We start from the raw sequence: 20,821 nt of genomic DNA, 5'->3' as shown, positions 1-20,821 counted from the left end.
CCTTACGCTAACTTTGACATCGCTTAGCTTCTGTTTGTCTGAGAGGTTTTGGCTGCGTTTAAACTTGGAGCGAAGCTCTCTTTGCTTTCGCAGTAGTTTCCTAACTTTGTTGTTGTCCCTCACAGTTTTACTCGGCACGTACCTGTCTAAAACGCATTTTACGATTGCCTTGAACTTTTTCCATAAACACTCAACATTGTCAGTGTCGGAACAGAAATTTTCGTTTTGATCTGTTAGGTAGTCTGAAATCTGCCTTCTATTACTCTTGCTAAACAGATAAACCTTCCTCCCTTTTTTTATATTCCTATTAACTTCCATATTCAGGGATGCTGCAACGGCCTTATGATCACTGATTCTCTGTTCTGCACTTACAGAGTCGAAAAGTTCGGGTCTGTTTGTTATCAGTAGGTCCAAGATGTTATCTCCACGAGTCGGTTCTCTGTTTAATTGCTCGAGGTAATTTTCGGATAGTGCACTCTGTATAATGTCACTCGATGCTCTGTCCCTACCACCCGTCCTAAACATCTGAGTGTCCCAGTCTATATCTGGTAAATTGAAATCTCCACCTAAGACTATAACATGCTGAGGAAATTTATGTGAAATGTATTCCAAATTTTCTCTCAGTTGTTCTGCCACTAACGCTGCTGAGTCGGGAGGTCGGTAAAAGGAGCCAATTATTAACCCAGCTCGGTTGTTGAGTGTAACCTCCACCCATAATAATTCACAGGAACTATCCACTTCTACTTCACTACAGGATAAACTACTACTAACAGCGACGAACACTCCACCACCGGTTGCATGCAATCTATCCTTCCTAAACACCGTCTGTACCTTTGTAAAAATTTCGGCAGAATTTATCTCTGGCTTAAGCCAGCTCTCTGTACCTATAACGATTTCAGCTTCGGTGCTTTCTATCAGCGCTTGAAGTTCCGGTACTTTACCAACGCAGCTTCAACAGTTTACAATTACAATACCGATTGCTGCTTGGTCCCCGCATGTCCTGACTTTGCTCCGCACCCTTTGAGGTTGTTGCCCTTTCTGTACTTGCCCGAGGCCATCTAACCTAAAAAACCGCCCAGTCCACGCCACACAACCCCTGCTACCCATGTAGCCGCTTGCTGCGTGTAGTGGACTCCTGACCTATCCAGCGGAACCCGAAACCCCACCACCCTATGGCGCAAGTCGAGGAATCTGCTGTGGTTGACACTTCAATTTATCTTGTCACCTTTTTATCATTGTGGTCATGAATGAAAACCCTTGTGCAATTAAGTAATATGCCTCCTAATGGAGTAATATGCTGCTTCTGTCATCATTAAAATTTCGTCATGTAAAATTTATTAATTGTGATGTCTCACAATGGAGAGCCTCTTTGATTCCTCATATTTATGAAAAACCCCACGATTACCTCTGACACTGATTTTTCTCCCTTTCATTAAACTAACTTTTTCTGTATTGAAAACTGAGAACAATATTCAAAATTTGGTTGGGCAAGTTTTGTATACAACTTGCATTATTTCCTGTATGTATGAACTGCTGCTACAGGAAAATGGAGTGGTAGTTTACTCACACAATTGTTTACAGAACATAGCACATACACCAACAAGCACAGCAGTGTTCCTGCTAGTGAGTGATTTTAGTTGCTTTTCCTTTCTGTTAGCACCATTCTCTGTATATACCACTGAAAGGAGCAGCTGTGCAGGAATGACTTCCAGTGAATCACCTTCAAAGGACCACTATAGTTTTGGCTTTTGTTATTATTTGTTTTGGTACCAGTTTTATCAACAATTCACTGGATGAGCAATTTCAGTCTACTGAGTTTAAGTGAAGGAGACACCAACTAAATACATGAATGCAAATGTGAGAAACTGAAGCAGCCACCCCCGTTCCCAACACACACACACACACACACACACACACACACACACACACACACACACTTCAATCATCAATAAGAAGATGAATATTTAACTTAATGGAATCAATGCTCCCACAGTCAAATTTTATTTTCCTCTCTAATTAAAATGTGAGGACCTATATGGAGACTACATTAACTGTTCATTAAGGCTACAGATGTCTTATTATCTAGAAACGCAGGTAGATTTTTAAGAAGTGTAGAGCATATCAGACATGATCAGAGAGACCATACAGTTCTTGCAATATTTGATTGTCTTCTCAAATGGCTAAGAGTATTACAGCGAGCATACTAGTTACATGTTGTGATGCCTACGAGTGTGGTGGTCGTCTCATGTAAATCTAAGTATGCACTGTGCATAACGATTTGTGTATTACACCGAAGTATTTCACTGATCTGGAATCAAACATACCAATTATATCCTTGTGAACACAATACATCTTCCTTAAGGCCTCCCTACTCTTTTAAGCTTCTCTGCTCTAGCTATCTCTATATTAATTTGTTTTTTATCTTTGGAAATAATGTAGACAACTGAAATGCTTCTAAAAGACACTGACTGAATATGTATGCTTCTGCTTCACAGAACAAACCACAGATTGCAGCAAAGAGGGGGAATTTATACCACATAATATTTGTCAAAGTGGTATAAAAATGAAAATTTTCCCAAACTTAAGTAGTTTCTGAACACCATTTACAGAGTGAAAGAATGCAAGTCATTTAGCTGTATGTGAATATTCTCTCTCTCTCTCTCTCTCTCTCTCTCTCTCTCTCTCTCTCTTCCCCCCCCCCCCCCCTGCTTCTTCTTCTTCTTCTTCTTCTTCTTCTTGACAACACGTAAAAGTGGCGAACCAAGCCATGGTTTGGACTCCCTGTTTACCTTTGCTGAACAGTTCTCTATGGATTGTTAAGCATATGTAATGATTAGAGTTCAGATTTTGCATATCATTTTTTTTACGGTACCTGGTGTTGTATCTTTACAAATTATGATATTTTGGAGGTACTAGGCTACTTTAAATTCAAATTTACATTGCATGTATCTGCATATTTTTGACGTTTGAGCATATTATTGTCATATTTAGAGGAAATGGCCGTAAAGATGCACATTTTTGACATTTAGACATCATATTGAGGTTCATTTTGTTCCCTGACAATCCAAGAACACCAGAATGTTAGGCCAATAAATTTCCAAAATGAGATAATAGGGGACGAGCCATCAGAATAAAAGTCTTTCAGGTAAACGTCAGTAGCTTATGGAAGGAGATATTCTTGTTTTTCCACTTAGGTAGTCTCTCGGATAAGGAAGCTGAAGACTTTTAATGGTTCATTGTTGCAAGATTGATAATCAGAGTAGAAACTTGCTTCGGTATTTATTGCCCGCAGTTAATGCATGTTCAGGTCGCTCACCAAATCCTTGCAGTGCGCCAACAATGCCCTTCTAGTTCCTGTTGGCATTTCGGAATATGAATCATTCTTGTGTGTGTTTCCATGCTGTTCACATCAACTCTTGCTACCTTCTTCAAATTACGAATATGCCCCGACTAAAAACCAATAATTTACGGAAATTTATCAGGAGTGATGTGCTTTCACAACAGACAGAAAAATAATATTCTGCCAACTATGTGAAAAAGAGGCAAGTTTAATTTTGTTTTTTGGTAGTTTTTCCAAGAAATAATTAAGTTCATTTGTACAATTGTACGTACTTATTGATATTTATTCATTCCTCTAATGCTTTAGATCAGGGTTGATTTCAACTGCATTAGCATAAAACAACATCTCAGCACCAGAACAACGTAACCAAGATACGGTTAAAAACTTCACAGCAGCCATTGATCTCCTCATTTTCGAAGCTTATGGACGAAAAAAACGAGTTCAATGAAGATCTTTGTGAGGCTTTAATAAAAGCGAACGCCCCCTTGAATAAGCTGGAGAATGAAGGATTAAGGACCTTCTTGAAAAAAGTACACAGGAAAAGATATTCCTCGCGAGTCAACGCACAGGAAGAACTATGTGGACCCATTGTTTGAAAATGAAAGGTTTTTCGGTAATTTTTATGAACGTACGTATATGAAAGTCAATGGATATAATTTGGTATATATACGGGCCAAAGTAATAGTTACCAAAACTCTAAAAATAAATTATGTTTGAATGTTTATTTTTGTAAAATTAACATTGTTGCATGAACGTAAAAAGAAACTAAATTTAAAGTGAGTGAAGTTTTTCAAGAAAGGAAAAGATAAATGAAGAAAGGACTTGAGGAGGAGACAGTCTGTCTCTAAACATTGACTACAAAAAAGAAAGTAAATTTATTTTTAAAGAATATAATTTTTTTTGCGAATTAAACAATTATTATTTTGGTCAATGTATATGCATAATAAAATAGTCAAAATATAGGTAGGTGCTAAAATGGATATAGTTTGTTTTCGTCCACATAGTGTCCACATGTTTATGTGTATTTTTTAATTTAGTTTCTCTATTACAGACATTGGAGAATATTAGGAAAGCTATTGGCGAGTCTCCAGTCTGGCTATCTGTTGATGAAACCACTGATTCTTGTGGTCGGTATACGGTATACGTCATAGTTTGAAAACTCTCTGCCAACGAGGCTGGTCGAGGACACCTATACTGTGCAAAGCAGTGGAACGAATGACACACATCATGATTGTATGCACAGTGCAGGAAGCATTGTGTAAGTTTTGCCAATATTGGACACTTTAAAATAAATTATAGGTAACATAAGAGTGCAGTTTTTCACATCATATCGTGAGCCAATAATTAGTTTTTCATGTTATGTCCCAAGCCAATAATAAAATAATTTAAAAAATTGTAAAATCCTTTGATTTTCTTTCAGGCGTGCTATGGAGAAGTAAAGATGAGAAACGTGGGGAGAAAAAGGTTTTGGTCATTGTGACGGATAGTGCCGCATATATGCTGAAGGGCGCAAAGTGTTTCCGGGTGTTTTACCCTAAAATTATTCACCTCTCGTGTCTGTCTCATGGCAACCATCGAGTCGCTGAAGAGGTCAGAGCCACATTGTCAGAGGTCAACAGCCTTATATCCTCGGCAAAGGTTTTCATCAAGGCACCAAGCCTAGTGAGAGCTTTCCAGACTGCTCACCCAGACTGTCCTCTGCCACCTGAACCAGTCTTGACAAGGTGGGGAACGTGGTTTTCAGTTGCAAACTATTATGCAGACAACCACAGAAAAGTTGCCGAGGTATTGATGCCTATGTAGTTCTGGATAAATTGAATAAGCAAAGAAAACAAACAGAACACAGAATTCCAATATTAAGTTTATGTGTCTGTGCAGCAGTTTTCAGCTTGTAACAGACATTCACAAGATTATAATTTCCTTGTTCCACTTCCTAAAGGGCTTTGAAGACAACGAAAATTTAGCCATACCAAAAGCCAAGGACGCCCTGAAGAATTCCAGCATGTTACACAGCCTATCTTTCGTCCGAGTGCACTTGGGTGGCCTTCCAGACCTAATTGAGAAACCCGAGACTCATAGCATGGAAGTTACAAAGGTAATGGCTCTCGTCGAAGGACTCAGGACACAAAGAAAGAGTTGGCCAGTTCCGCTCAGTGAGAGACTTACAAGAAAATTGGATGCAGTTCTTCATAGAAACCCTGGTTGGCCTACAATTCGGAAGATCGCTCAGTTACTGGAAGGAGATACACACTCCAAGAATCTAGATGATTTCGTGTCGTCCGATTTCTCTGCTCTTAAATTTTTACCTGTAGTGTCACGTGATGTTGAACGATCATTTTCAAGATTGAAAATGTTGTTATCAGACCATAACAAAAATTTTCTTGTACAGAATAGGGAAAATATATTGGTAGTTCAAACAAACTAATTCTTAGAATTTACCAAACTTATTGTGTAAGTACATATGTTATACTTCACCTTACTCATTGAATTATAGCCATTATTGAAAATATTTGATGGTTATTCTTTAATTTTCCCAAGTAAGATGCATATTTTAAAAAAATTATCTACAAGAAATGCATAATTAAAGAATTTTAGCTGCATATTTAAAGGCATATATTGGCAGGAAGAGCATATTTAACTGCACATTTCGCTGAGTTTTGGTGCATAATTCGTGGATTGTAAGTGCATATCGATCCGAAGACTAGTAATTTTTTTTTCTTACTTTCTGTGCTTGGGTGTGCACCATTTCTTAACCTCTTCTTTGTTCTGGCGAATGAAAAAAATCAGAGTGAAAAAATTGAAATTTTCCTCCAAATATATTCATTCTATGGGATCTCCAAGATATTACTGCACTGCTTTCTCTACTATATACATGCACACAAAAATTTTCAATGAATTTTTGCAGAAGGGATGCTGCTTCTAATTTCTTTCCACAATAATTTCAGTAACACTTTTCTAGATGGAAGCCATTTAAACTTTACTACTGAATGCAGCTAATTTGTCCATGTCTTTGGGGTTTGTCTCTTACAATTAATTCAAAGAATGAGTTCTGCTGCTGCAAGCCATGGCAGCTGAACATTTTTTATGTTAAAATGGTAAACAACCTGATAATTAACCACACTCTTGAGCTGTTTAGTCTGATTATGTCTGTAACCTATCCTAATGATGGTGCTGAACAACTCCATCACACACTAACACCTCACCTGCTTTTCCAAAGCATCAGCAGGCCAGCCACGTACATGATTGACCAAGTCATCACGATAATGGTTCAACAGACTTGGTGTCAAATGGGTCCCTTGTGGACGCAGCGCGTGTAAAGAACTGCAACTGCCTACTGTGCCCAAATTCTGCAAGGAGCTCAGGTTACTGGGCGGACTCGCCACTGAAACAAAAATATTGTGAACATACAATGTGTGCTGCAATTTGAAACACTAAACTGTACCATCAGCATCTCGCAATTTTTCCTACATATTGGTACAACAACAAACAACAAAGCCATTCAAACAGTTAAACTTAAATTGACTGAAAAAAAATAAGCACTACACTTTCATCTTACTGAAGAAAAAGTAATACAATAGGAATACTGTATGCTGCAGCTGTGCCTAGTGGTGTAAAATGCCTGGCCAAAAAGTTGGAGCAAATGCCCAAAATTTCCAAATGTCCAGGCATTTATGCATTTTGAAGACTGGTAAATGGTGCTTTTCTAAAAAAGGGGGGGGGCGGATATTCTTTACTGGAAAAGGTGTTTTGCAACACTTGCTTCTGCAGTGGTTGGGTAACAAGAGTTGAAAAAGCTGTTTAAGAGTTGGGGAGAGTTATTAGGGGGAAATAAATTTGACTGTAATCATAACTTTTTAAGTCTTTAATGATGTCAATTCTTGGGGTAGTACATAAAAAAATAGAAATAACAGTCAAGTTTAAAATTAATTTTTGAAATAAAATTAATTTATATTAAGTAGCTAGGCTGTAGGTAGTATTTCTACTTATACTGTACTGCTGCAAAGAATTATAGTAAAAAATTTATCTGTAACAATTTTAATTAGGCATGTATCATGTTCTGATTCCAATTCCATGATTCCAAGAATCCCAGATTCTCTACGAATTGACTAGTATCTCAATCGAATGACTCCAGCATCTTGGGCATCGATTATTTGTTATTAAACCTTTTTATGTTAGTGTTCTTATTTTATCTCCACAGCAGTGCAGCCATATGAAAATATGATAAAGAAAGCAACAAAACAGGAAACTACAGTCAGTCTCAAACATTGCTATATCTGACAAAGCATTCCCCCACACTGGAAACAGTTCAATATTTAAGAATACATTTATCACCAAGAAACACATGCCAGTTGTTTAATACATTCAGTAATAATTTTGCTATCAATCATCATCCTTCAATAATATTCAGAGATCTGACACGAATTATAAAGTGTTTCACATTACAAAGCAATGACCTAAGGACAACTTTTTTGTATACCGGCTTACATATAGAGGGAAACATTCCACGTGGGAAAAATATATCTAAAACCAAAGATGATGTTACTTACCAAATGAAAGTGCTGGCAGGTCGACAGACACACAAACGAACACAAACACACACACAAAATTCAAGCTTTCGCAACAAACTGTTGCCTCATCAGGAAAGAGGGAAGGAGAGGGAAAGACGAAAGGATGTGGGTTTTAAGGGAGAGGGTAAGGAGTCATTCCAATCCCGGGAGCGGAAAGACTTACCTTAGGGGGAAAAAAGGACAGGTATACACACGCGCGCGCGCGCGCGCGCGCGCGCGCGCGCACACACACACACACACACACACACACACACACACACACACACACACACACACACACACACATCCACACATATACAGACACAAGCAGACATATTTAAAGACCTTTAAATATGTCTGCTTGTGTCTGTATATGTGTGGATGGATATGTGTGTGTGTGCGCGAGTGTATACCTGTCCTTTTTTCCCCCTAAGGTAAGTCTTTCCGCTCCCGGGATTGGAATGACTCCTTACCCTCTCCCTTAAAACCCACATCCTTTCGTCTTTCCCTCTCCTTCCCCTCTTTCATGATGAGGCAACGGTTTGTTGCGAAAGCTTGAATTTTGAGTGTGTGTTTGTGTTAAGTTTGTGTGTCTATCGACCTGCCAGCGCTTCGTTTGGTAAGTCACATCATCTTTGGTTTTAGATATATTCTTCCCACGTGGAATGTTTCCTTCTCTCTCTCTCTCTCTCTCTCTCTCTCTCTCTATATATATATATATATATATATATATATATACAAGGAAATGAAACACCTATGAATAATGAATGGTGTATGTGCAGATGGATGTGTGTGTGTGTGTGTGTGTGTGTGCGTGCGAGTGTATACCTGTCCTTTTTCCCCTTAAGGTAAGTCTTTCCGCTCCCGGGATTGGAATGACTCCTTACCCTCTCCCTTAAAACCCACATTCTTTCGTCTTTCCCTCTCCTTCCCTCTTTCCTGACGAAGCAACATCCATCCACACATATACAGACACAAGGAGACATACACAAAGGCGAAGAGTTTGGGCAGAGCTCTGCCCAAACTCTTTGCCTCTGTATATGTCTGTATATGTGTGGATGGATGTGTGTGCGGGCGCGAGTGTATACCCGTCCTTTTTTCCCCCTAAGTTAAGTCTTTCCGCTCCCGGGATTGGAATGACTCCTTACCCTCTCCCTTAAAACCCAAATCCTTTCGTCTTTCCCTCTCCTTCCCTCTTTCCTGACGAGGCAACCGTTGGTTGCGAAAGCTAGAATTTTGTGTGTATGTTTGTGTGTCTATCGACGTGCCAGCGCTTTCGTTTGGTATGTCACATCATCTTTGTTTTTAGATATATTTTTTCCCACGTGGAATGTTTTCTTCTATTATATATCTATCTGTGTGTGTGTGTGTGTGTGTGTGTGTGTGTGTGAGAGAGAGAGAGAGAGAGAGAGAGAGAGAGAGAGAGAGAGAGAGAGAACTGGTTCCTTGGTACAGCAAGTTTGAACACTAGCAAAAATAAAAACAAAAATTAAATTGCTTCTCTCTTCTTTCCCTGTGTTCATAGTTTCAAAGGCAATAAATGACATACATATGTTTAGGTGTAAACATTTACTAAATTTTAATAATGGGAGTTTTGTCTAATCCCTTATTATAATTGGTAAATTATACATTCTAGTAGTCAAACCTTAAAGTTCTTTTATAGAAGTCCAGATTTTGGGCATTTAAAATTGCTTTGGACAAATTTTCAGGCAAATACCCATTTATAAATGTCCTGCCCACTGGGCATTTGCCCCACCCACATCACTAGACTTGTGTCCCAGTTCTTAGCTCACAGAACATCATTTATCACCCATTTCTAGCACATCCATCATGGATAATGGCAGAGGTGCTAGCTTAACATATGTGCAAAATGTTTGGAAAATATTGGATGACAACTAAATGCCTATTGCACTTCATATTACAATTTGTCACTCACAAACAATATAACTTTTTTCATTGATTATGTAAAGCTTCTAACACCATGAAACATTCCAATAATATGACAAACAAAAAGGGATCTCAAGCCCCGTCTACACAGAACTTCAAAGGCAGAGTTACCAACAATGTTGCTCACACATCTACTTCAAATTCCAGAAAGTATTTTTCCATGTATTGGCACAATCAGCCACACTACAGTCAGCAAAGAGGTTATCACTTAATGCATGTACATAAGGAAATGAAACACCTATGAATAATGGGATGAAACACCCTTTATCGTTTGATTGCATAACTAACAATCACTGGAAACAGCAACTATCAAATACACAGTAATATGCATCAAGATTGACAAGGTGGAATGATAACATAAAACTAGTTGTAGGAAACCTGGATGTTGTACAGATTCTTCAGAAGAGCCCTAAGGAAAATTTATTCATCCATGAAACATCACGTTACAAATTACTTGTTATATAAGTTCTTGATTCCTGCTTGTTGGTCAGGGACCCAGATCATGTAGGATTAATACAATAGATAAACAAGACTTTTTTTTAAACAAAAAGTGTATTATGATTGTGTTTTGCATGTGTGATGCCATCTTTGGGTATGCCCTAATCACAGACAGCATGGTTCACAAAATTCTAAAAGCCCCTTTTTATAAGTTGTGGAATAGTCACTAAAACGCTTCCAGAGAGCCAACAAAACATTTGCTTTATTATAATTCCAGTCATGTATTACAATGTTTATTTTGTTTATTTGTAATCAGGTTATTAATTTTAGTTGGTAATGACTATCTTCAGATGTAAGTAAAGCCTTGTTACATATCACACTACTACATGTGATGGTGCAATCAACATCATTATCCATTTGGCTTTGCAAACAAATAAAATCATAGTATGTAAAGTGTACCACTGTAGTGTACATACTGCACATGAAGAAAGACACTCAGTATAACAATCTTTCTTCACGTGCAGTACGTACATTTCAATGGTGCTCTCTACATACCATGAATTTATTCGTTTGATGAAGCTATAATAGCTAATTATGTTGACTGCACCATCACACGTAATAGCATGATATACGTAATGCAACACGTTTTTACTCAGGGCTGAAGATTGGTAATGACAATCAAAATTAATAACCTGGTTACAAATGAACATTGTTATCCAAGACTGGAATTATAACAAAGCAAATGTAAGAATTCGAATTCCAAAAGTAGTCAAGACCCCTTAAATCCCAACACCACCTCTCATAGTGATTACCCTGGGAAAATTAAACATATTCGGGTTCGTGCATAAGAGATTCAAGAATCTTTCTGCCCAAACACCATATGTAAGTTAAATAGGAAAATGGATTTAATATACTATTTACCCACTCTGTCACACATCATACAGTAATACTTAACTTAAAGTAAATGAGAAGAAATTGTATTGAACAGGTAAGCCTAGTATGTACTCCTGTTTATACAGGGTATTTATGTAAGAGCAGGCAAGAATTTAACACGACAGAGGATACTCCACTGAACAATTTGAGATAGGGAACCTGGGGCTACAGAAGCCAGCTTAAGGAGATAATAGGAATAAAATCTCGTTACTATGTACTTTTTTATTTGCATCAGTTACAGTTAACTGCAAATACAACCACTGACACAATGAACATATCATTCATACTGTATCTTACAAAAAGTGCTGAAACTGACAGCCATCAACCTCAATGCCAAAATTACATCGGCGCACAAGATTCTAATGCACCATGACAACTATCCCTGGGGCACTTTGAAGAACATCACAGGCAGCTACAATTCTGGCAACTAATTCCATCTCTGTATCCACCGGGGTCTCATACACAAGTGACTTTAGATATCTCCATAGGAAATAATCAAGGGGATTCAGGTCAGGTGACCTTGCAGGCCATGGAACATGATCTCCCCTTTCAATCCAGCATCCAGGAAATACTGCAATGAGATAATTGTGGACATCCACATTGAAGTAGGCAGCGCACCATCATGCTGTATCCACATCCTCTCACGAACAGCCAAGGGTATATTCACCAGCAGATCACAAAGAACTCTCTGCACAAACCTCAAGTACAGATGGCCATTCAGACTGCCAGGTAGAAGATATGGTCCAATGAAATTGTTGCCTACAATACCAGCCAAATGTTACAGCAAAATATACTTGATGGAATGAATCTACCACTGCGTGAAGGGTTTCCTCATTCCACACACGGCTATTCCCACTGTTCGAAATACCACCATGGTCAAATGATGCGTCATTAGTAAACAGCAAGATCTGGAGGAAATTTCGTTGTTCAATCCATTGTTGGGGCAACCACTGACACACTGTGATACTCGGTGCAAAGTCAGACACAAGCATTGCATGGACTCATTGTGGGTGATATGAGTGTAATTACTGATTGTGGAGTACTTGTCACAAGCTAGTATGTGCAGCACCCATTCCATGTGCATTATGGTGAGTACTTCTAGTAGGGTCCGCTGCAACACGTTCCAGTACCACCTCTTCAAAATTGGGTGTGCAAGAGGTCTTCACGTTGTCAGGTTCCTCGTTTCTTCTTTCCAATGAATGAGTGTCCCGCATTCATCGATCGAGAGAAATAAACACTCGTCATAACGGATAACGCCCATTAGAAAATCGCTCCCTGTACAGCCTTTCAGCAGTGAGACAATTACAACATACTTCCCCTGTGAGTTCTGCAAAACTGTACTGGTACTGCTCAATTGTATTTTACTGTACCTCTCTGAATAGCACTGAATAATGAATGAGTCTGTCATTCTTTCATAGCACTTTCTGTCATTGGACAATGTAAATACAATATAACAGAGCCACCTTACGGACAAGTAAAGTACACAAAACCCTGCATCATGACTTCCCAGTAATAAGGCTCGTCGTCTGTTTCCTCGCAGGAAATAAAGAATGTTCATATAAATAAACAGCACAGTATGTGCAAACTTGTACCCATGTTAGTTGTGAATAAGGTGGAAAACAGTAATGCTACACAAAGCAGTACAGAAGTTTACTTCCATATCTCTAAGTTTGCTTCTCCAAGCCCACGTTGCCTACCTCAAATTGTTCAATGGATCATTCATTCTTTATGTCCCGTTACATTTTTGCATGCTCTTACGGCAACACCCTGTATGTAATATTAATACCTGTACACGTACGTATGTGACGGCTGCATTTGCTAATGACCATCTCTCCGTTTGCAAGTGCATTAGGTATTAATATTACATACAGGGTGTTTCTGTAAGAGCAGGCAAAAATGTAAATACGTGTGTGTGTGTGTGTGTGTGTGTGTGTGTGTGTGTGTGTGTGTACACCTTTGTTTTCAAGTATTCTAAAATGCCTTGGTCCATACGCTATATTAAACTCTTCACATTAGGGGGTAAGAACAATGTGTGAATTCCATCACATTGTAATTTTTCCTTATCAGAGTGTGAACCAGCATTGTCATATATTAAGACTGCTTTGCAAGGTGGACAATTTAGCCACTTCGGAAAAATTTTTTTGTCCATCCAAGCAGATTTTTGGTAGACTTGTGTAAAAAGCAGTGCAGAAGCAGTGATATTTTTTGAAGCCCTGGGCTTAGCAGACTTCCCCATTACCAGCAGCTTCAGTTTATGGTCTCCACTTGCATTCAATGCAGCAAGAACTGTTAACCTCTCTTTACATTTTCTGTAGCCCGGGGCAGCCTTTTCTTCTTTTGAGACTAAAGTTTTAGATGACTCATTTCTAAAAAATACAGCTTTTTCTTGCTGAATAAGCCCTGAAATTTTATTTCCTTTTTATCTTTTCTGAGTAAAAGAAACAAAGCTTCACACGTTTTTTCACACTCTGATTTCTTCACAAACTTCTTTTGAAATAACAAAATAGAACGTTTGCTTGATGAAAATTTTCAACTGTGTCTTTGTTTCTACGACAATATCCAAATATCACTTCACCAACTCCAAACTCAACAGCAAGTTTTTTCACTGTTTCTCCTCTGTCCTGTCTTTTCAAAGTACCAGTTTCACATTCAAATGCACAAATTTTGTCTTGCGTCTACCACTCACTGTAATGTATGAATTAAAACATTAAGAAACACACAGTTACATTTGTACAGTACACTGTACATATGTAGAACACTTTAAAATGAATGTGACCCAAGTGGGTTCCCTACAGTACAGATGTTACTACACAACCAACCACAGTACATACAACAGTGCTCAGCCAGTGTTGTAAAATGTGTAAAGTACTGTTACTTAGGCTAATGTATTTTAATGAGCATTGTTGCTGAGTAGGCACAAAAATACAGGTAACAACAAGGACGTTATGCACTGTGCAACTCACTGTCAGGCAGTCACAGTTAAAGAAGGGTCGACAAAGAAAGAGCAAGCGCACTCCTCGAAACCTAATGGTATCTGTCCACCCGTAATAGGAATGCATTACTAGTCTGAGGCCAGGGTTATATCTGTGCATTATGAACGAAAACTGTAAATGGGTCAATTTTACCGGCCAAAGTGGGATGGCTTGTGTGCCTGAGCAACATAGGCAGCCACACCACAGATGCAACCATAATGAAGTGGCACTTAGAGAGGCAAAGCAAATCTGTACATCCTGAAGACAGGCAGACGTCTTTCCATTAGTTGCAGGTGCAACTGTCTGGATGAGTAACTGATCTGGCCTTTTAAAATTAGCCGAGATGGCACTGCTGTGTTGGCACTGCAAACAGTTTAATACAAGATGAAAATAAAGTCAATGTGTTTCAAAAAGACATGCAGCTCCCCTCGATAGCTGAACGATGACGGCATCCTTAATTAAATTATTGTTGTTAGTGGAGGGAGACGAAAATTTAATAGTCATGGGTGACTGGAATTCGACAGTAGGAAAAGGAAGAGAAGGAAACGTAGTAGGTGAATACGGAATGGGGGTAAGGAATGAAAGAAGCAGCCGCCTGGTAGAATTTTGCATAGAGCATAACTTAATCATAGCCAATACTTGGTTCAAGAATCATGAAAGAAGGTTGTATACATGGAAGAACCCTGGAGATACTAAAAGGTTTCAGATAGATTATATAATGGTAATGGGTCATTCCATAACAAATCACCCAATAAAAAATAAATTTTACACCCACCTCCTTAGATTTTCATGAATTTTGGCTCAAATGGTTCTAATACCATCCTGACAACACCTGCAAATTTTTTTTGTTGTATCTCTTATAGTTTTTTTTTATAAATTTTTAAAGTTTTTATGTTTTGCGTTTTCCGAACCTTTGGAAATGGTAAATTTAATTTGTATTCAAAACTTTAAAATTGCTTATCTTAAAAACTCTTTTTAGATAACATCATGAATTTTTGCAGCACGTTTATTTATTATACATATTTGAAGATAAAAATGATACTATTAAAATATATTAATATTTTCTATGAAAAAAAATTATATACATGTATTTTTTTTCTTTTTTTTTAACGGATGTTTTGTTTTATACGAATTGCAATATCTAGAGTCTCAGACCTGATAGAATGCTCAAATTTGTTTTAATTTACTCTTAAAACATATAGGCTACTTGATAAAACAAAAATAATGATGGCTTTTTAACATGTTTATTAATTATAGTAGATTACATAAGAATTATGTACAAAGATAGTGTTCTTACAACACTTATGTATAACCCAACTGATTGCTTGAAACATTGAATTTTTTGAGTAATTTTGTCTTTTTAATAAACATTAATGCTGATTCAAACTGTTTTTCCACTTCATCCAAGAGCTTTCAGTTCTTTTGATACAGTCTTTTTTGAAGTAATACATTCTTCCAGTGCCGCTTGATTGAGGTGCGTCTACTACACAGACTATGTGCTCCAAAGGCACTATGCAAGAATCTTCTCTTTCAGGCCAATAAAATGATGCAGCTGGTCCTGAAGGACGTAGAAATAGAATTTCTGCATCTTCTTCATCATTGAATATTGTTTTTACCTGTCCAAAGTACCAGTTACCATCATGATTTGCATGGTTCAACACGAACCTAATCAGAAGAAGAATGGAAAGAAAAGACTAAGGAGGGTTTTACACTATCTGTAATCCTTCTAATTTCAAGGTTGTTTGTTGGAAGTGGTTTGAAGTTATGAAAACTTCTTGTTCCAGGAATGGTTCGGGTTGCTGAAAAAATGTTTTTCTAGTTTTAACCATAGCAAATCAACTTCTTTTTTGTCAATAAAGTGAAAATGAATGTTTTCAATATTTTTTTCACGAAACTTGTACACATCGATTGCTGTCATTATTTGTTCTTCATCTGAAAGCTGTAGATTGGCTTTCCTTAAAATTCTTTTAACAGTTCCTCCTAGGCCATCACAAATTGACTTCCCATGACTTGTTGCATAAAAAGAGTGTTGGGCCTTCAAATTAAAGTCTCTCAAGTGCTCAGTCAAATTTTCAAAACTGTTTCTATTTTTGTACTGCTCAGCACAACCATCTGTAAAGTAGTGAACTGAGGCAATGTCAGTATGATGTAATGACAGCCACTTTGTAATTTCTTTTTGTACAAAGTTAACAAAACCAGTGTCATGTTCTTGGTCATCACTAATAAAACAGTGGTTGGAAACAAAAACATTGTTTTCCTCATTTCCTAGGAAAACTCCAACTGGGTGTAGAGTACAACCACCTCTATTCCAGTGGTAACTTTGGATCTCATTTTGTATAACAAAGGAATAATTTTCACTGAAATCCATCACAATAATTGCTGTTTTGGGTGGTGGGTCTTCTTTCAATCTTTTAAAGGCTGCTGATTGGGATTTTGCTATAAACGAGTGCGGGGTGAGCTTTTCCAATGACCTAACCAATAAAGAAATGTAGTCTTCAACACTGATAGACTGTTTGATCATTTCTGCCCTGTCTGTGTTAACCCACTAACTGAATACAATTTCTTCTTCTAAATCATAATCTTCACTTAGTTTTTCAGTTAAGTACTCAGTTAGTGCAGCATTTGCAGGACAGCTGTTGCAATGATGTAGCATGCAGTTTTGGTTTTCCGTGTTGCACACAAGCATCTTAATTAGGTCTTTATAAGATTCTTCAATTTTCACAGCATCCAATAATAGTTTGACATTCTGGTGGATACTGCATACACATACAGTGTGTGTGCCTGCAGCACCAGCAAGGATACACCATTTAGGTCTCAAGAAACAAAATTTTGAAAATCCTACTTCTACCTTGGGATTCTCCCATTTGAAAGAATAATAGAGTTATATCAAGTTACACAAAAGGAGTCTTTAGTGCATGTACACATTTTTTGAACACTTACTTTGTCTTTTGTTCCAGGTAGCACTCTGGAACTTTCATCCTTTTCATAAAAATCTGTTACAAGTCTTGCTGTATTTTCAGAAAGAGTTTTACCTTTTTTTGGACCAGGAGTTTCCAAAATACCCTTTTCAGATTTTAGTTTTCTAGCTTGTTGCACCATGTACTCACTTATATTAAATTCTTTCATCACTTTATTTCGACTCCAAGAATCTGGAGCCACGGTCAGAATCTGGATTTTTCTAGACCTCCAACAGATGACATCTTCTCTTTCATAAGAGAAATCATTACATCAAAATCCTTTGCTTTCTCAACCACACTTTTATCTTCTTTGTCATCATCAGAACTTGGTGCATCATATTTTAATGCTTTTGAAACCGCCTTTTTTGCAGTCTTTTCAATACTACTAACCTTCCTTTTAAAATAAGACCCTTTACTTTGTTCTGACAAGCCATGAAGCTTTATCGGTGTTAAACCTAAATTATAAGAGCAATGTTTGTTTGTACGAGGGATTCATTTTTGGATTCCAATTATTCTAATTCAACCATGACTTTATCATCTGTTTCACTTTCATTGACTTCAACTCTTAATTTTTCCTCACAAAAGTTACGGCATGTTGAGCAAAGCTTTTGTCCAGGTTTTATGCTACTATTTTTTGTCAGTAATTGTTTAGAAAGATCCAAGCCTACAAATCTCAATGATTTTTTGATGGGCTTTTTGTGTTTTTTAGTGGGTCTACACATGTTGTTTGATACTTTTCAAAAACATTTAAAAAGTAGTAACTGTGGTGTGAACATACATTCTTAAATTCACACAGATTAATTTCAGATTGTAAGTGGATCAAATCTTTTTCTTCCTCACTCAGTTCAGATACCGGTTGTAACTTTTTTGAAGGTGTGTAGGTTGTTTGGAAACAGTCAGATTTTTTAAATAACCCTACGCTACAGGTTTGAATATCTGACATACTGATTTCACTTTTGGTCTGATTACTGTTCTGGTTACTTTTATAGGATATTGGAAAAGAATCTCTGTAAACTAAGTAACAGTACTTACTGAAAGTTCGAATAAACTTAATAAAATACTATCCAAGCACTATTTAACACTGTAATAATTTTTTACTTCAAAACACAGGAATAACAAAACAAAATCCAAGCATACATTGTTACTCCAAGAAGACAAACTTAGTTTTGGTGTCTAAGTCACTTGGTACTTTTTATTTTTAAAATATAATTAATATTATTTAAAAAATTAGATAATTATTGAACAGGTTAAAAAGCCAACATAATTTTTCTTTTATCTAATAGCCTATACAATTAAGAGTATTTTAAAACAAATTTGAGCTTTCTATCAGGTCTGAGACTCTAGATATTGCAGTTTTTGTAAAACAAAAACCAACAACTACTTGTAATTTTTTTTTCATTTGGAACATTTTAATATATCTTTATGGTAATTTTTTTAACACTTAGCTATAATACACAAACTTATTCCAAAATTTCATACTGATATCTTGAGTATTCTTTAACATACAAATTTTTTTAGTTGTGAGGACACGTTTAAGTTACGATTTCCGACTGCTGAAACAACGCCAAATCTAAAAACTTTACAAGTGCTTTCAGGATGATAAAAGAAGTAATTGTACCAAGTTTCATCAAAATCTGACATGGTTGGTGTCAAGGCCTGGGTGACTTGACATGGAATGACCCGTAAGACAGAGATTTAGGAACCAGGTTTTAAATTGTAAAGACATTTCCAGGGGCAGATGTGGCCTCTGACCACAATCTATTGGTTATGAACTGTAGTTTAAGACTGAAGAAACTGCAAAAAGGTGGGAATTTAAGGAGATGGGACCTGGATAAACTGAAAGAACCAGAGGTTGTAGAAAGTTTCAGAGAGAGCACTAGGGAACAATTGACAAGAATGGGAGAAAGAAATACAGAAGAAAAAGAAGAAGAAGAAGAATGGGTAGCTTTGAGAGATGAAATAGTGAAGGCAACAGAGGATCAAGTAGGTAAAAATACAAGGGCTTATAGAAATCCTTGGGTAACAGAAGAAATACTGAATTTAATTGATGAAAGGAGAAAATATAAAAATGCAGTAAATGAAGCAGGCAAAAAGGAATACAAACGTCTCAAAAATGAAATCAACAGGAAGTGCAAAATGGCTAAGCAGGGGTGGCTAGAGGACGAATGCAAGGATGTAGAGGTGTATATCACTAGGGGTAAGATAGATACTGCCTACAGAAAATTAAAGAGACCTTTGGAGAACAGAGAACCACTTGTATGAATATCAAGACCTCAGATGGAAACCCAGTTCTAAACAAAGAAGGGAAAGCAGAAAGATGGAAGGAGTATATAGAGGGTCTATACAAGGGCGATGTTCTTGAGGACAATATTGTGGAAATGGAAGAGGAAGTAGATGAAGATGAAATGGGAGATAAGATACTGCATGAAGAGTTTGACAGAGCACCGAAAGACCTAAGTCGAAACAAGGTCCCGGGAGTAGACAACATTCCATTAGAACTACTGACAGCCTTGGGAGAGCCAGTCCTGACAAAACTCTACCATCTGGTGAGCAAGATATATGAGACAGGCGAAATACCCTCAGACTTCAAGAAGAATATAATAATTCCAATCCCAAAGAAAGCAGGTGTTGACCGATGTGAAAATTACCGAACTATCAGTTTAATAAGCCACAGCTGCAAAATACTAACACGAATTCTTAAGGGACGAATGGAAAAACTGGTAGAAGCCAACCTCAGAGAAGATCAGTTTGGATTCCGTAGAAATGTTGGAACACGTGAGGCAATACTGACCCTACGACTTGTCTTAGAAGAAAGATTAAGAAAAGGCAAACCTACGTTTCTAGCATTTGTAGACTTAGAGAAAGCTTTTGACAATGTTGACCGGAATACTTTTTCAAATTCTGAAGGTGGCAGGGGTCAAATACAGGGAGGGAAAGGCTATTTACAATTTGTACAGAAACCAGATGGCAGTTATAAGAGTCGAGGGACATGAAAGGGAAGCAGTGGTTGGGAAGGGAGTGAGACAGGGTTGTAGCCTATTCCCAATGTTATTCAATCTGTATATTGAGCATGCAGTAAAGGAAATGAAAGAAAAATTCGAAGTAGGAATTAAAAACCATGGAGAAGAAGTAAAAAATTTGAGGTTCACCGATGACATTGTAATTCCGTCAGAGACAGCAAAGGACCTAGAAGAGCAGCTGAATGGAATTGACTGTGTCTTGAAAGGCAGATATAAGATGAACATCAACAAAAGCAAAACAAGGATAATGGAATGTAGTCGAATTAAATTGGGTAATGCCGAGGGAATTAGATTAGGAAATGAGACGCTTAAAGTAGTAAATGAGTTTTGCTATTTGGGGAGTAAAATAATTGATGATGGTTGAAGTAGAGAGGATATAAAATGTATACTGGCAATGGCAAGAAAAGCGTTTCTGAAGAAGAGAAATTTGTTAACATCGAATATAGATTTAAGTGTCAGGAAGTCATTTCTGAAAGTATTTGTATGGAGTGTAGCCATGCACGGAAGTGAAACGTGGACGATAAATAGTTTGGACAAAAAGAGAATATAAGCTTTCGAAATGTGGCGCTACAGAAGGATGCTGAAGATTAGATGGATAGATCACATAACTAATGAGGAAGTATTGAATAGAATTGGGGAGAAGAGAAATTTGTGGCACAACTTGACT

General features: G+C 37.3%; 2 protein-coding genes across 3 annotated transcripts in view; one reads left to right on the top strand and one right to left on the bottom strand.

The window, feature by feature from the left end:
• LOC126259346 (WW domain-containing adapter protein with coiled-coil homolog) overlaps nt 1-20,821 on the bottom strand; it is a 107,276-nt gene that overhangs the window by 4,780 nt on the left and 81,675 nt on the right. For both annotated transcript variants that reach the window (XM_049956056.1, XM_049956057.1), the window contains one exon: nt 6,544-6,722. In XM_049956056.1, the coding sequence (XP_049812013.1) occupies nt 6,544-6,722 (179 nt within the window). The remainder of the gene's footprint in view (nt 1-6,543; nt 6,723-20,821) is intronic.
• LOC126259347 (uncharacterized) lies at nt 4,339-5,539 on the top strand. The gene is made up of 2 exons (XM_049956058.1): nt 4,339-4,598; nt 4,761-5,539. The coding sequence occupies exons 1-2, from the start codon at nt 4,556-4,558 to the stop codon at nt 5,141-5,143; spliced, it is 426 nt and encodes a 141-aa protein (XP_049812015.1). The 5' UTR covers nt 4,339-4,555; the 3' UTR covers nt 5,144-5,539.

The sequence above is a fragment of the Schistocerca nitens genome, chromosome 5 (assembly GCF_023898315.1).
Source record: "Schistocerca nitens isolate TAMUIC-IGC-003100 chromosome 5, iqSchNite1.1, whole genome shotgun sequence".
Classification (NCBI taxonomy): domain Eukaryota; kingdom Metazoa; phylum Arthropoda; class Insecta; order Orthoptera; family Acrididae; genus Schistocerca; species Schistocerca nitens.
This window is presented reverse-complemented; position numbering and strand designations above follow the sequence as displayed.

What these genes read in the sequence shown, in the direction of transcription:
- LOC126259347 (XM_049956058.1), top strand. Translation starts at nt 4,556, where the DNA reads ATGACACACATCATGATTGTATGCACAGTGCAGGAAGCATTGT. An exon ending in CACAGTGCAGGAAGCATTGT is followed by an intron (nt 4,599 to 4,760) that starts GTAAGTTTTGCC and finishes ATTTTCTTTCAG; the next exon opens with GCGTGCTATGGAGAAGTAAA.